This window comes from Chiloscyllium plagiosum, unplaced genomic scaffold (assembly GCF_037043375.1).
Source record: "Chiloscyllium plagiosum isolate Xiang-an unplaced genomic scaffold, Cpla_swu_hap1 HiC_scaffold_18, whole genome shotgun sequence".
Classification (NCBI taxonomy): domain Eukaryota; kingdom Metazoa; phylum Chordata; class Chondrichthyes; order Orectolobiformes; family Hemiscylliidae; genus Chiloscyllium; species Chiloscyllium plagiosum.
The window spans coordinates 68723445-68738481 of record NW_028270156.1 but is presented as its reverse complement, the minus strand read 5'-3'; the positions used below and the strand labels follow the sequence as shown (position 1 = coordinate 68738481).

Here is a 15037-nt window from a genome sequence, read left to right as displayed (position 1 = left end):
AAGTAATCTAATCTAATCTAATACTTTTGAAAATTTTGGGTTATATTCTTCAACATAGTAACTCATATAGGATTTGGTCCTTATTTGCTATATGTTAATTAAGATCCATTTTAAATGATCTGAATCAAAACTTCATACATTTGAAGTATGGATGTGTTTATAATTATGGAATCTATATTGTTGAAATATTTAGTAATTTACTGATAATTTTTCTGTTATTAGACCATCAAACTTCAGGTGGAATGGGAAGAAAGACCGAATGACAGCAGTCCCACTTCTCCAGTTCCACCTAAACCCAAGAGAGAGGAGAACGCAGAGGTAATGTTGTTGAAGCAATTTCTATTTACTGACCAATTTGTTAAAATTCAAAGGAAATAAAAAATGAAGTATTAAATTATTTTCCAATATCTTTTAAATAAATTATTATTGGTTAATGTTAACATGTGAAACATGTCAGGTTATAATGTAGAGCAACTGGGACTGTTAAGAATGTCTGAAAGAATAGTGGAAGCAGATTTAGCAATAACAGGAACTGAATATATTGTATCGTTGGAAAGGAAAACTGTGTGTAGGGCTATGGGGGAATCAACAAGGGGAATCCGAATAGTTCCTTCAAACAACCTGCACAGGTAAGTGGGCCGTCCAGTCTTGCCTATGCCATTTGATTCTATGATACTGCTTGGGCACTGAATGATGATATAGGGTCAGAATATGTAAGTATTTTTGTGGCGCAATCAATAAATTGCATTTGATATGTTGAGAGCTATTAAGAGTCACAACATTGGGAAACCAGTGAAGAACTGGTGGTTATCCATGAAATACTGACATTTTATTGTGAGAAAGCAAGAGATTTTCAGGAATTGGATTCGGGAGATAAAGTAGGAGTTGGAGCACTGGAGAAATTTGGTCCTGTGCTATGGAAAGTGCTTCTAGAAATAAATTTATCGTTGATGTTTTTGATGTATCTGTAGGAAACATTCTCAGTTGTTTCAGTATTTTGGCCACCTTATAGTGGATCAGCTTTAGCATGCAAGGTACTGATTATCCATCAGTAATTATTTGATAACTGATGACATTTGTATTAAAGTACACCTAGATCACTGTACACACTTCATTTTGAGTATGAATTTCGATTTAAATGTGTTTCACAACATTCTTGCTCGACATGGTCTTAATCCTGTGTGAGTTTGTTTATTTTTAAAATTAAGATCTTCAGGCAAAATCTGTTAAATTACATGATCAACAACACAATTTATCTATATGAAGCACTCTTATGAAACAATATGAAGCAAAGTATGCCGCAGCCATATTAAAGAGATTGACCAAATAGAAGTTTTGAGGAGTGCTTTAAAGGTGGAAAGCACTTCAGAAAGACAGAATTGTAGGGAGGAAATTCCAGATCTTGAAAATAAGGCAATAAATGATGCAGCAGCCACTGATGAACAAGTTATACTTGCGAGTGCTTAGGAGGCTGAAATTAATGGAGCAAAGTTATCCCTGGAGATTATGGGGCATGTGTAGATGATCGATAGGGAAAGAAATACATGAAGACTTGAAAATTGGATGAGAATTTTGAAGTCCAGGTGTTTATCACTTGGAACTGTAATTGGTAGTCAAACATAGGAGAACTGGACTTGAGTTAGATATGGTCCTTTAGATGACTTAAAGTTTATTAAAGGTAGAATATGGGTGTACAGCCAGGAATGCATTGAAATAATCTTGATCAGAGGTAACAAAAGAATGAACAAGAGTTTCAGTAGCCAATTTGTTTACTGATGAAGTCAACGGTTGTTAGTGAAATGGTAGTCCCCTGTCAGGTAGTGGTGTGACTGTAAGTTTGGAAGGTCATCTTTGGATCAAATGTGGCATTGAGGTTACAAATAGACTGGCTTAATCTTATATTGTAACCATGGAGAGGGATAGAGTTGTTAGCTCAGGACAGAAGTTTGGATATGGATTGAAAACAACAGGGTTATTCTTTTCCAATATTTAATTGGAGAACATTTTTGTTCATCCTGTACTCTGTTGGATGAGTAGTCTTATTATTGGAAGAGTTGAGATAGGTAGTGGGGAGCTAGGGCAGAGTGCTACCTCTGAAAAGTAGTAGTATCTGTTTAGACGATATTAAGAAGCAGCATGTAGATGAGAAACTGAGAGAGCTATGGGTAGATTCTTGAGAGACATTGGGGTTAAAGGCATGGGAGTGTGAAGAGAAGGCATTTCAGATGGTACACTGACTATGATCAGATTGATAAGAATGGAACCAGGCTCAAGCAGACCCATCCAACTGGATTATATTAATTTGTTAGAAATTGTGTACCCTTCAACAGAAACTAATGAAAATTAAGACAGAAACTCTTATTGAACAGTATATATTAATAACACTGTTTTAATTAGGTGCTATCATTTTTTTTTGTACAGAAAGTTGCTTTCATGGTTTCTCTGGGATTGGTTACACACGATCACCTTGAAGGTAAGAAATTAGTTTTTGTCCCTTTTTGAGCATTTTGCAATTTTGTTTGCATGTATCATTTCCATGTCACTCCCAAGAGAAGATTTGAACATGTCCAACTGACATTTAGATTTAGTAAAATCTCAGTAAGTTGAATCATAAGAGCCCTGCCCACAATTTTGTGATAAGTAGAGCCCTAAGATAGCTAAGAAAGTCCCTGAATAGCCTGATTTGCATACAACTGCAATGTACATTTAAAGAAATGAAAACAGTGATACAGTAAGTATGAGAAAAATCATTTTCTAGTTCAACATGTTCACACCTTCGAATGATCTGACCTTGAGCATTAAAAAGCATTGCAAATGCTGAGAGTTAGCTATGGGGATCAGTAATGTTTCTTTATAATCCTTAATTAATGATTTCTCAGTAATCTAATTAATCTTAGTGGGTGTCTTTGGATGAGTCCTCATGTCATCAATGCAGTCAGACTGGTTTTCTGTGTTTTTGTGCTGTACAGTCATTACTTCTATCGTGCGCTAGTCATGTTCCTGTGCGACCCCACGCTTTACAAGAATCATACAATCCAAATAGCAACTTAGTGTTGGCGATGCAATTGTGCTTTAATCACCGCACATTTCAAAAGGTCATGCTTTAGAAACAGCATCTCTATTTGTCAATCATGTTAAAGTGAATTTGTGTTGACAAAATGTGTTGTAGCAGAATGACCAGTACTGCAAAATACCAGAATATTTCTTGGAGCTTGCAGCTTCAGCCAGGGAAGCGGGTGGGTGATCATTCATTAGACTCTTCAGGGTTAATAAAGATGACAATTTTCCTTTATTCATTTAATAGTTTTTCCAATTTCTTGATCCATATCTTAAAAATTGTGCAGGTCATTCAGACAATTTTATTAAACTTGTACTGTATGGTTAGCATTTTGACATTCACAAAGCTATATGGCTTGGAGTTTTCTGCACAAGGAGCAACAATTTCTTATTTTTAAGTGGCATCCATGTTGGCACAAATCATAGCAGCAGTGATATGTTCCTCCTTTCCCTTTTCACCCATTACACATTTCATCTTGAAACATCAAAGAGCAATCTGGTAAACATGATAAAACTGTCCAGTTTCATCTGTTAAAAATGTGTCTTTCTGTATTTTTAAGTATGATGTGGGTAAGACTATTTGTAGCCATCATTCTAGGCTTGCCTCTGATTTTGGGCAAGTGTGGCCTGTACACTCTGTTGGCCTGGCTGCATGATCAGCATCTACAATTTGGGCTAATCTCGTGTTGTCATTCCGGAAGTTCACCACCTTATCGTAGACATCCTTTATTTGCTATACTGCCACGTCGCAGAATTACTTACAGGCCAGTGTGAATGGCATGCAATAAACAGCTGAGTTATTCCACAATTGACAGAACAGATTTAAGCCCTACAATCCTGGCACATGCAGTCATGAATGGTAAGGAACAACTAGACAGCTCATTGGAGGAGCTGGTTGCACAAATATCACCACTTTTAAGATGCCCAACACATCAGTGGTAAAGAGAAAGTGAAGTATCTTAAATAATTTCAATCAGAAGAGGCAAGTGGATGATCCATTTTATCCTCCCCTGAGGTTCCCAGTATCACAGTTGCCAGTCTTCAGCAAATTTTATTTGGAACAGATCAACAGACAGCTGAAGGCACAGGATACTGCAAAGACTCTGGGTCCTAATAACATTTGAGCACTGTTACCGAAGATTTATTTATGAACTAGTTGTGCTGTTAGCCAAGCTTTCTCACAGTTAAAACTCTGAGGTCTATGTCTTACAAAAGCAGGAGAAAATTAACTCTGCCACTCTCTCCAACTTGTCACACAACCCTGCTGACCTTGCAGAGTTCTCTTTACCAACATCTGGAGACTAATGCCAAAATTGGAAAACTGTCTGATAGATTAGTCCAATAATAGCCTTATTTAGTTATACTCATGGAATCATACCTTACAATGTTCCAAACATAACCATCAGCATCACTGGATATGTCTAACCAGGACAGGCCTAGCAGAGATGATGGTACCATGGACTGCTATCAGGTGGGAGTTGCCTTGGGAGTATTCAACATTGAATCAAAATTCGATTGCATCTCATGGCATAACGTCAAACATGGGCAAGGACACCTTCTGCTGATTGCCATGTATCATCTTCCCTCAGCTGATAACTCCCTGCTGCCCTGAGTTGGACGATCCTTGAAGGAAGCTTTGAGGGTGCCAAGGGCACGGAATGTACTCTGGATGGGGAAATTTAAATATCCACCACCAAGAATGGCTTGGCAGCAGCGCTACTAATTGAGCTCGCTGAGTTCTAAAGGACATTAGTGAGAAAACCAGTAGGAAGGGAAAAATGTACCTGACTTCATCTTCACCAATCTGCCTGCTGCAAATACATCTGTCTGCGACACTATTGGTAAGAGTGACCACCGCACACTGCTGAGGGGACAAAGTTCTGCCTTCACACTGACACTACCTTATATTGTGTTGTGTGGTACTATCACCATGTTTCATAGAATCCATACAGTGCAGAAGGAGGTAATTTGCCCATTGAGTCCACAGTGACCCTCTGAAGAGTATCCTAACCTGACCCCTACCATATCCCATAATTCCATATTTACTATGGCTAATCCACCAAGCCAACGCATCCCTGAACACTACGGACAATTTTCAGCATGGCCAATCCTCCTCGCCTATACATCTTTGGACTGTGGGAGGAAGCCAGAGTGTGAGAGGAAACGCTCACAGACATGTGCAAACTCTACACAGTCACCCAAAGCTAGATTGGAACCTGATTTCCTGGCAAGGTGAGACAGCAGTGCTAACCTCTGTGCCACCATGCAGTTGTTAAATGGGACAGACTTCAAATGTATCTAGCCACTGAAGATTGGGATTCATGAAGTGCTCTGGGCCATCTTCAGCAGCAGAATTGTACTCCAGCATAAGTGACCAAGCAAATAGGAAGCAAGGACTGTCTCCAATGCTAAGCAATCTAACTACTGACCCTTGACATTTAGCAGCTTTACATTCACTGAATTACTTGTATGAACATCCTGGGGATTACGGTTGATCAGAAGCTGAATTGAACTCCGTATAAGTAGTGCCTGCCAGAGCAGATCAGAGGCTAGCAATGTCATAACGAAGAATTCGCCACCTGTTTCCCCAAAGCCTGACCACCATCTTTGAGGCTCAAGTCAGGAATGTGATGGAATGCTCCCCACTTGCCTAGATGAGTTCAGATCCAACACCACTTAAGCTTGATGCTGTCCAGGACAAAGCAGTCCACTTCATTGGCACTGCAACCACAAACATCCACTCCCTCCACCACCGACACTCAGTGCACATGGCTGCTACTATCTACAAAATGGCAGAAATTCATCAATGCTCCTTAGAAACCTTCCAAACTCAATAATTTCTGTCTCGAAGGACAAGCAGCAGTAACATGGGAGAGTCACCATCTATAGGTTCCCTTCCAAATCACTCACTGTTCTGAATTGGAAATAAAATGCTGTTCCTTCACTGTCACTAGGTCAACATTGTAGAGCTGACTGCATTAGGGCACATGGGTCTACTTAAAGCAAATGGACTGCAGCAGTTCAAGAAGACAGCTCCCCATCAGCTTCTCAAGGACATCTAGAAGCGGGCAATAAATGCTGCCCCAAATCCCATACTGAATGGTAGAACCCACATCCCAGGAGTATTTAAAAAATGGCAGCCGTATGTGCCATCTAAAGGATGCACTGCAGTAACTGTAAGGCTCTTAAAAGCACCTTACTAGCCATAACCTCTACCACCTAGAAGGACAAGCGCAGCAGATATATGGGAACGTCACCACCTGCATGTTCCTCCCTGAGTCTGGAAGCCCTGTTATTACCCAGATTCACTGTACCTAGAGGCAGTCACACCTCTTAAGTTTTCTGACAGGGTCAGACATCAGACAGGATGGGGTGTGATTCCAGATAAAGAAGGTGAGAGGTTTCAGAGGACAGTATTGCAGGAGTGTCAGCATGTGCACTTGTCCAATAGGTTTGAGATTTTCTCAGTTTGGATGAGAGTGAGGGCTGTGAGATAAATGAGCTAAAGACTATGGCATTGTGGTACAGGGAGCTAAAAAGCCAAATGTAGTGGTCGTAAGAGACAGTGTAGATTTACACTGTTCTCTGTAACAAAGAGTGAGAGTCTGGGGAATGTGTTGCCAGCTCTCAGGATTTCAGGTCTGGTCTGGAGAAGAACTTGTAGTGGGACAGCAATGATCCAATTGTTGTGCTCTAATGATGACGGTAGAACTGGAAGAAGAGGTTCTGCATGGCCAGTATGAGAAGTGAGGCTCTGGATAATAATGTCTCCCTCCCTGTCACGTGGGCGCTCATTCCACTCCCCACCCCTCCTGACATGCGTTTCGTCACTGTGTGAAATTTGAGGAGGTCAGGCAGTAGAAACAAAAATACAGTAAATGCATTGATATGCAAGTAATCTTGAAGCTTGATCTGTATAACATTTTTGATTTTAAACAGAGATCCAAAGCAAGAGGCAAGAAAGGAAACGACGAACAACAGCAAATCCAGTGTACAGTGGAGCAATCTTTGAACCAGAGGTACTACATAGGAACATGGGTTAAAAGCAGGAGTGGACTGTTTGGCTGTTCAAGTCTGCTCTACCATTTAATATGGTCATGGCTGATCTGATTGTAATCTCGACTCCACATTCCCACCTACCTCTGATAACTCTTCACCAAGAACCTATCCACTCTGCTTTAAAAATATTTCAAAGAATTATTTGGAACCCTTTTAAAGAAGATAGTGTCAGCAAATTTGAAGTTCTCCTCTGAAATGGGTAGCCCCTTAATTTTAAACAATGACTTTATATGCAAGACCAAAGTCCATTCTACCACCACCCTACCAAGAGTGTTTGTTTCAGTAAAGTAAACCTTTACTCTTCTAAACTCCAGCATTTACAAGGCTAACCTGTTCAACTTCCCTCATAAGACAACCCACCCAATTATCGAGCATATTTACATCCTCCCTTAAATAAGAACAAGAATACTATATACATTACTTCAGATGTAGTTTCACCATGCTCTATATAATTAAAAATAACCCCTAATTTTGTATACGTTCTCCTTTGCAATAAACAATAACATTATATTAGCTTAACAAATTACTCACTATAATCTGCATACTAACCTTGAGTTATTTGTTTTTTTTATTCTTCCGGCCAAAATGGACATTAGTACACTTTTCCACATGATAATCTACTTCCCAGATGTTTGTCCTCTTCGCATCTTGCTTTCCTATTTTTGTTGTCATACCTTTGGTCCCTTCATCTAAGTCATTTGCATAAATTGTAAAAGGTTGAGGCACCAGTGCTGATCCCTGCGGCACATCACTCATGTCTTGTCAATCTGAAAAGCATCCATTTTTATGCCTGTTCTATTTTCTGTTAGAAAGCCAATCTTTTATTCATGTCATATACCTTTTATTTTCCACAATTGCCTTTGACGTGACACCTTATCAAATGTGTTCTGGAAATCCAAGTACAGTATGTCCATCATTTCCCCTATATTCACAAAACATGTTATTCTTCAAAGAAGTCTAATAATTTGGTTCAACAGGACCTCTTCACAAAATCATGTTGCAGCTGCCTGATTACCTTGAATTTCCAAGTGCTCTGCTTAGTGCCTTTAATAGCTGATAATGTTTCTTTATGCCAGATATTGAACTAACTGGCATAAGTTTTCTGTCATCCTTCCTTCTTGATTTAACAAATTATATTTCCTATTCTCTAATCCAATGGAATCTTCCATGAATCAAGATAAATTCGCAAAATTGGAACAAGTGCATCAACTGTCCAGAATAGAATAAAAATTTGTTGTCATGTGTACTTTTACATGAAAAATACAGAGAAAAGTTTCATAAGTCACCTCACCATGGTACCTATTTTAATGACACAAGTCATACATAGTAATAAAAAAATAAAATTAAGACAAAGTTCATTACAATTTAGTTAATGGTTACTGGGTTCAGGGAAAGCTGATTTAAGGAATATTGGAATACCCTGAAGACTCAGCCAGGGTGAGACTGCCATTCTCTGCCACTAGATTACTTGGCTGGAAACCACCACTGAAAAAGACAGCCATGCCAGGCCGAGATTGCCATGTGCACCACTGGAAGCCACCTCATTGCTGGACTGGGAGAAGCCGTCTGTTCCCCCTCTGACACTGCTGCTCCAGACGCTGCTGCCAATCTACCGTCCAGCTATCCCTTTCACCAATGTTTTCGCTCCTTCAAGACCCCAGGCATAGTTGCGGACCTGAAGTCTCGAGTCCAGGCCAAGGGAGTCAGCCTAGAATCTGTTCCTCGCTTGACAGGAGATCCCAGGCTGGGGTGGAGCCATGTCCAGCTCTTCCTGACATTGCACCACTGCTGTCGGATGCCTCCTTTACTCGCCACTGTCCAGATTTAAAGAAAAGAAAACAAAAGGAAATAAGCAAAAGTAAAAAGAAGAAAAAAAGGTGAAAGACTAGTCATAGCCTTGCTTCCCTACTCTGCTGTCATCTTCGTTAATTCACTAGCCACTTATTTTAAGATCCTATCAGCTTCTGGGAACTTGTCAGCATGTATATCCAACAAGTTGCTAAGTACCTGGTGTTTGTAATTTTCTTGAGTTTCTCTCTCCCTTCTGTTTTTTGTTATATCTGGCTTTGCCTCTATGGTGAAATCCAATGTAAAATACTATACAAATCATCCACCATATCCTTATTTTCCATCATTAATTCCCGAGGCTCACTTTCTATAGGACTACGTTTCACCTTGTTAACTTGGATTTTAAAAAAAAATCTATCTTTGTATTTTCTAGATTTCTCTCTCTCGTATTCTTTGTCCCTGAAGACCATAAGATGTCGGAGCAGAAGTCGGCCATTCAGCCTATTGACTCTGCTCCATCATTCACTGAAATCATGGTTAATTTGACAATCCTCAACTTCACTTTCCTGCCTTTTCCCAGTAATCCTTGGTTCCCTTACCAGTAAAAAAATTTGTCTATCTCAGCCTTGAATGTACTTATCGACCCATCCTAAACCATCCTCATTGGGAAAGAGTTCTACAGATTTGCTATCCAGAAGGAAATTCCTCTTCACCCCTCTCTCAAATAGGGCGTCCTCATACTCTGAGATTGTAACCTCTGATCCTGAACATTCTCTCAAAGGGAGACGATCTTTCTGCATCTACCCTTATCAAGTCTCCTAAGAATCCTGTATGCTTTGATCATGTCTCCTGTCATTCTCCTGTATTGAATGACCGCAGATCCATGATACTGAACAGCCTAGCGAACCTTCTCTGGACCACCTCGAATGATGGTATAACTTCCTAAAGGGCCCAGTGAACTTGGATCCTAGCTTTCTTCTGAATCTTAAATGAAGACTCCCAAATCCCTCTGTTTTGTAGCTTTCTGCAATCTTTCACCATTTAAATAAGATTTAGCTACTTTACTCTTCCTACTAAAGTGCATGTCGTCTTATTTCATCTAAGTTTTTGTTCACTAACTTAAACTGTCTATATCCCTCTGCATCTTCAACACTTTGCTCACAACCTATTTGTGTCATCAGAAGCTTGGCAATAGAGCATTCACTTTCCCTTCTTAGTAATGCTTTTAGTCATTCTTATTTCTTAATATTCTGTACAATCTTCTGACCTAGAATATAATTATATTCTTTCTCATTAAGTTCACTATCTTTAATTCTTCTGTTGACCACAGATGATCATCCTCCAGTGAATGTTAAATTATGATAGCACTGTCGGAGGGTTGCCTATACCGAAGTCACTAATTAAACATATCTCGTTACATAGGCCTAGTCTATCTTGCTGTCTGGTCAGCTCCTCTCTACTTCTACATCCTGATTTCCTGAACATAGGTCATCCTTCTGTATTGCATTAATATGATAATTCATTAGCCGAGCTATTCCTCCACCTTTTCCTATTTTCTTGTCCTTCCTAATTACCCTATACCAGAATGCGATGAGAACTGTCCTATGTATTAATTTAACATTTTTTTAAGTGTTTTATGTTGTGAGTTTGGGTTTCTGGATTTTGAATTGCTAGGCATTGGCCTAGTGATATTATAAGTAGACTATTAATTTAGAGGTCCAGCTAATTTTCTGGGGAACCAGGTATGAATTATATCACAGCAAGTTGTGGAATTTGAATTCAATGAAAAGTCTAATTGAAAGTCTAATGACCATGTCACCATTGTTGAAAAGTCCATGTGATTCACTAATGTCCTTCATGGAAGGAAACTGCTGTTCTTTCTTGGCCTAATCTACACGTGACTCCAGGCTGTAAGCAATGTGGTTGACTCTGAACTGCCTTCTTAAATGGCCTTGCAATCCACTGTAACAATTGCCAGAAAGTCTCAGGAAAGGAATGAAACTGGATACATATCTGGTATTGACCTAGACACTGGGAACAGTGTGAGAATTGAGCAATGGCCTGACATATTCACACTCATGGAATCATACCTTGCAGATAACATCCCAAATTTTTTCATTGCTATCGCAGCATATGTCCTTTCTCATTGGCAGGACAGACCTAGCAGAGGTGGTCACTGAGGAGGATACAGTCATAAAGGAGTTGCCCTGGGAATCTTCGATATGGACTGTAGATCCCACAAAGTCTCATGACAACCTGTTAAACATCAGCAAGAAAACCTCCTGCAAATTACAAAGTATCTCCATCTCGGTTAATAAATCAGTACTTCTCCATGTTGAACACCATTTGGAGGAAGCACTGAGGATAGCATGGGTGGAGAATGTATGCTGGATAGGATATTTCCATGTCCAGCACCAAGAGTGACTTGGCAGCAGTACTACTGGTCGAGCTGGTGGATTCCTAACCTACAGTGCTGCAGTATTGGGCCTGCAGCAGGTGATGAGGCAACCAATAAGAAGAAACAATGTTCTTGACATCATCCTCACCAATATGACTGTCTCAGATGGATCTGTCCATGATAGTCTTAGTAAGAGTGACTACCACACAGTCCTTATAGAGACAAAATCCCCCCTTCACACTGCAAATACCTTGTGTTGTGTGGCACCATTGCATGTAAAATTGGAGACATTGAACAGACTTATTAACTCAGGATTGGGCATCCATGAGGTACCATGGCCCATAAGGAGTAGTAGAACCATACTCCAATACAACCTGCAACCTCGTGGCCTGGCACGCTGCCAGTAGCATCAAGACAGAGGATCATCCCTGGATTAGTAGAGCGTGCAGGAGCCATGTCAAGAGCAGGACTAGGAAAACCTAAGAATGTTAACCTGGCGAAGCTACAAAACAGGGCTACTTAATGTGTCAAACAGCATGAGCAGGAAATGATAGACAGAGCTAAATGAATACACAATCAACAGATCTGATCTAAGCTACGTAGTCCTGCCACATCCTGTCATGAATGATGGAGGGCAGCTAATTAACTTACTGGAGGAGAAGGACTGAGTGATCCAACTTCGGCCTCCTCCAGAAATCCCCAATGTCATAGATGCCTGTCTTCAGCTATTGCTATCAAAATATAGCTAGATGTGCTGGATGCAAAAGATATCGGCCCTGAACACTTGCATCCTATGCACAAGAAAACAGAACAAATCCAACCCAACAAATTACTATCTCATCAGTCCACTCCTATCATCAGTAAAGTGATGGAAAGTGTTTATCTGCAGTGGTATCGAGCAGCACCTGCTCAGCAATACCCAGTTTGGTTTCTGCCAAGGCCACTCAGCTCTTGACCTCGTTACAGCCTTGGTTCAAACATGGACAAAACCAATGAATTCCAAGCATGAAGTGAGAATAACTGTCCTTAATTTGACTGAGTGAGGCATCTAGGAGTCTTAGCAAAACTGGAGTCACTGAGAGTCAACAAAACTCTCTTCTGATTGGTAGAAAGGAAGATGGCTTTGGTTGTTGAAGATCAGTCACCTCATTTCCAGGGTTACTCTGCAGGAGTTCCTCAGGGCAGTGTCCTAGACCCAAACATCTTCAGCTGCTTCATTAATGACCTTGCTTCCATCATTAAGAACAGAAGTGGGAATGCTTGCTGAATGCACAATGTTGACCATTTGCAACTCCTCCGATACTGAAACAGACCATTTCCAAATGCAACAAAACCTGGACAATATCCAGAGTTGGGCTAAAAAGTAGCAATGACCATCTCCAGTATGCAACAATCTAAACTTGACATTCATTGGTATTCTTTCATTTGACCAGAAACTGGATTGAATGTATCGTATAAATACAGTGGATAGAAGAGTAGCTCAGAGGCTCAGAACCCTGCAATATGTATGAAGCCTCCTGACTCCCCAAGGCCTGGCTGCTGATCCTCTACAAATCAGAAGTGTGATGGAATAATCCATTCTAGCCTGGATGAGTGCATATCAAACATCGTTCAAGTTTAACACCATACTGAACAAAGAAGCTTGCTTGATTGTCACCACAAATATTCACTCCCTCTACCATCAACAGTCAATGGTAACTGTGTGTATCATCCTCAAGATGCAGTGCAAAAATTCACTAAGGCTTGACGGGCAGCTTCTTTGAAACTCATTGAAAACTCCATCTAGAAGGACAAGGGTAACAAATACATGGAAACACCACCACATGCAAGGTCCCCTCTAAACCACTCACCACCTCACTTGGAAACTTGTTCCTTCAGTGTCATGGGGTCAAAATCCCAGAGCTCCCTAATGGCATTGAGAGTCTATCTGCAGCACATGGACTGCAGTTATTCAAGAAGATGGCTCACCACCACCACCTCTAGGAATGAGCCAGCAATGCCAACATTCCTTGTATTTGAATTTAGTAATTAATTTGTAAGTCTTTGTATAGACAGTGTTTCTTTTGCGAACAGTTTGAGACCTTACTTTAGAATTAATCGGTTTTGTGCATTACTCGTGGCATTCTTAAAAGGTTACATTGTTTGCAACCCAGCATGGTATATAATGGGACTTCACGGTTTTTGAGGGAGCTTTGGAACTTGCTTGTTTTAAGGGAAGCACCATCAGCTGAGAAAAGAATTCAAGTTTTTTTTGATTTTGTGTGGACCAGTCCTGTGAATCGTGATGTAGAGGTGCTGGTGTTGGACCGGGATAGACAAAGTTAAAAATCTCACAACATATGGTTATAGTCAAACCGGTTTATTTAGAGCTACAAGCTTTCCGAGTGCTGCTCCTCTGTTAGGTAGCCGGTGGGGCAGGAACATAGGACACAGAATTTATACAAAAAGATCAAAGTGTTATGCAACTGATGCAATGTCTTGAATAAACCTAGATTGCTGTTAATCACTTATAATGGGGATGCAGGTTTTGGTTAATTAATATGTTAATTCCAGAACTTACTTCAAGTCACAGTCCTAAGATAACAAGTGTTTCTTAAAATAAAAGTGACATCTCAGCTCAAGCAATGCATTAAAGGTGTGAGGTTAGTGTCTGTCTGAATCCCAACCTTGAGTCAGACTAGGTGTACTTCCAAAGTAGGAATCTATAAAATCACATGGACTGAGTGCCTACAAATTGTGTGTGTGTTTTGAAAAAAATAAAAAGTATGCTCACATACAAATTCACCCCAAAGACTTGTGTGCATGCGTGTGTGTGTGTGAGGAAGAGTGTGTGTGCATGCTTGATAGTGTGATGGAGTATATGCCTGTGAGAGGGTGTGCGTATGTGTGTGAGATTGTGTACATGTGTATGTGTGATAGTGTAGTGGGGTCACCTGTAGTGTGGCATGAACCCAAGATCCTGGTTGACGTCATCCTCATGGGTATCGAACATTGCTGTCAACCTCTGCTCGGTGACTGTGTTGTTGCGTATCCCGAAGTCTGCCTTGAAGGGAAGTCACCCGAAGATCCGAGGCAGAATGCTCTTGACTGCTGAAGCATCCCCCAACTCGGAGCTAACATCCCCTGTCTGGCGAATATTGTGCAGTGTCCATTCATCCATTGTAGTGGCATCTGCTTTGTCTTGCCAATATATCATGCTTCACTGCATCCTTGCCTGCAGCATACGACATAGGCAACGTTGGCTGAGTCACATGAGTACCTGACACGCACCTAAGTGGTGAGTGTCCCCATGTGTAATGGTAGTAATCCATGTCGACACTCTGACACATCTTGCAGTAGTTGCTATGACTGGGTTGTATGGTGTTGTAGTTGATGTCCTGAAGTCTGGGCAGTTTGTTGCAAACAATGGTGTGTTTAAGGTTTGGCAGTTGTTTAAAGACAAGAATTGAAGGTGTAGGGGAGATCTTGGTGAGGTGCTCATCCTCACTGATAATGTGTTGCGGGCTGCAAAGAACATGGCGTAGTTTTTCCACTCCCAGGAAGTACTGGATGACGAAGGGTGTATCCCTGTGTCTGTCTCCTGAGGAGTCACCATGGACTACTCTTTAAAACTGGTCTCATTCTTAGGCACACTCATCTCCATCAAGGACAGGCACCTCAGTACCTCACTCTGCACACCCCATGGATAATCTCATGACGCTGCACTTCTCTAGCTCCCACTCTAAACACATTAAA

The 15037-nt window shown here is 40.6% G+C and overlaps 1 protein-coding gene across 5 annotated transcripts in view; it reads left to right on the top strand.

Moving 5' to 3' along the window:
• The window catches only part of phf21aa (PHD finger protein 21Aa), a 313224-nt gene that overhangs the window by 264973 nt on the left and 33214 nt on the right, over window positions 1–15037 (top strand). For all 5 annotated transcript variants that reach the window (XM_087996773.1, XM_043706234.2, XM_043706237.2 and 2 more), the window contains 3 exons: window positions 223–318; window positions 2422–2473; window positions 6997–7076. In XM_087996773.1, the coding sequence (XP_087852899.1) occupies window positions 223–318; window positions 2422–2473; window positions 6997–7076 (228 nt within the window). The remainder of the gene's footprint in view (window positions 1–222; window positions 319–2421; window positions 2474–6996; window positions 7077–15037) is intronic.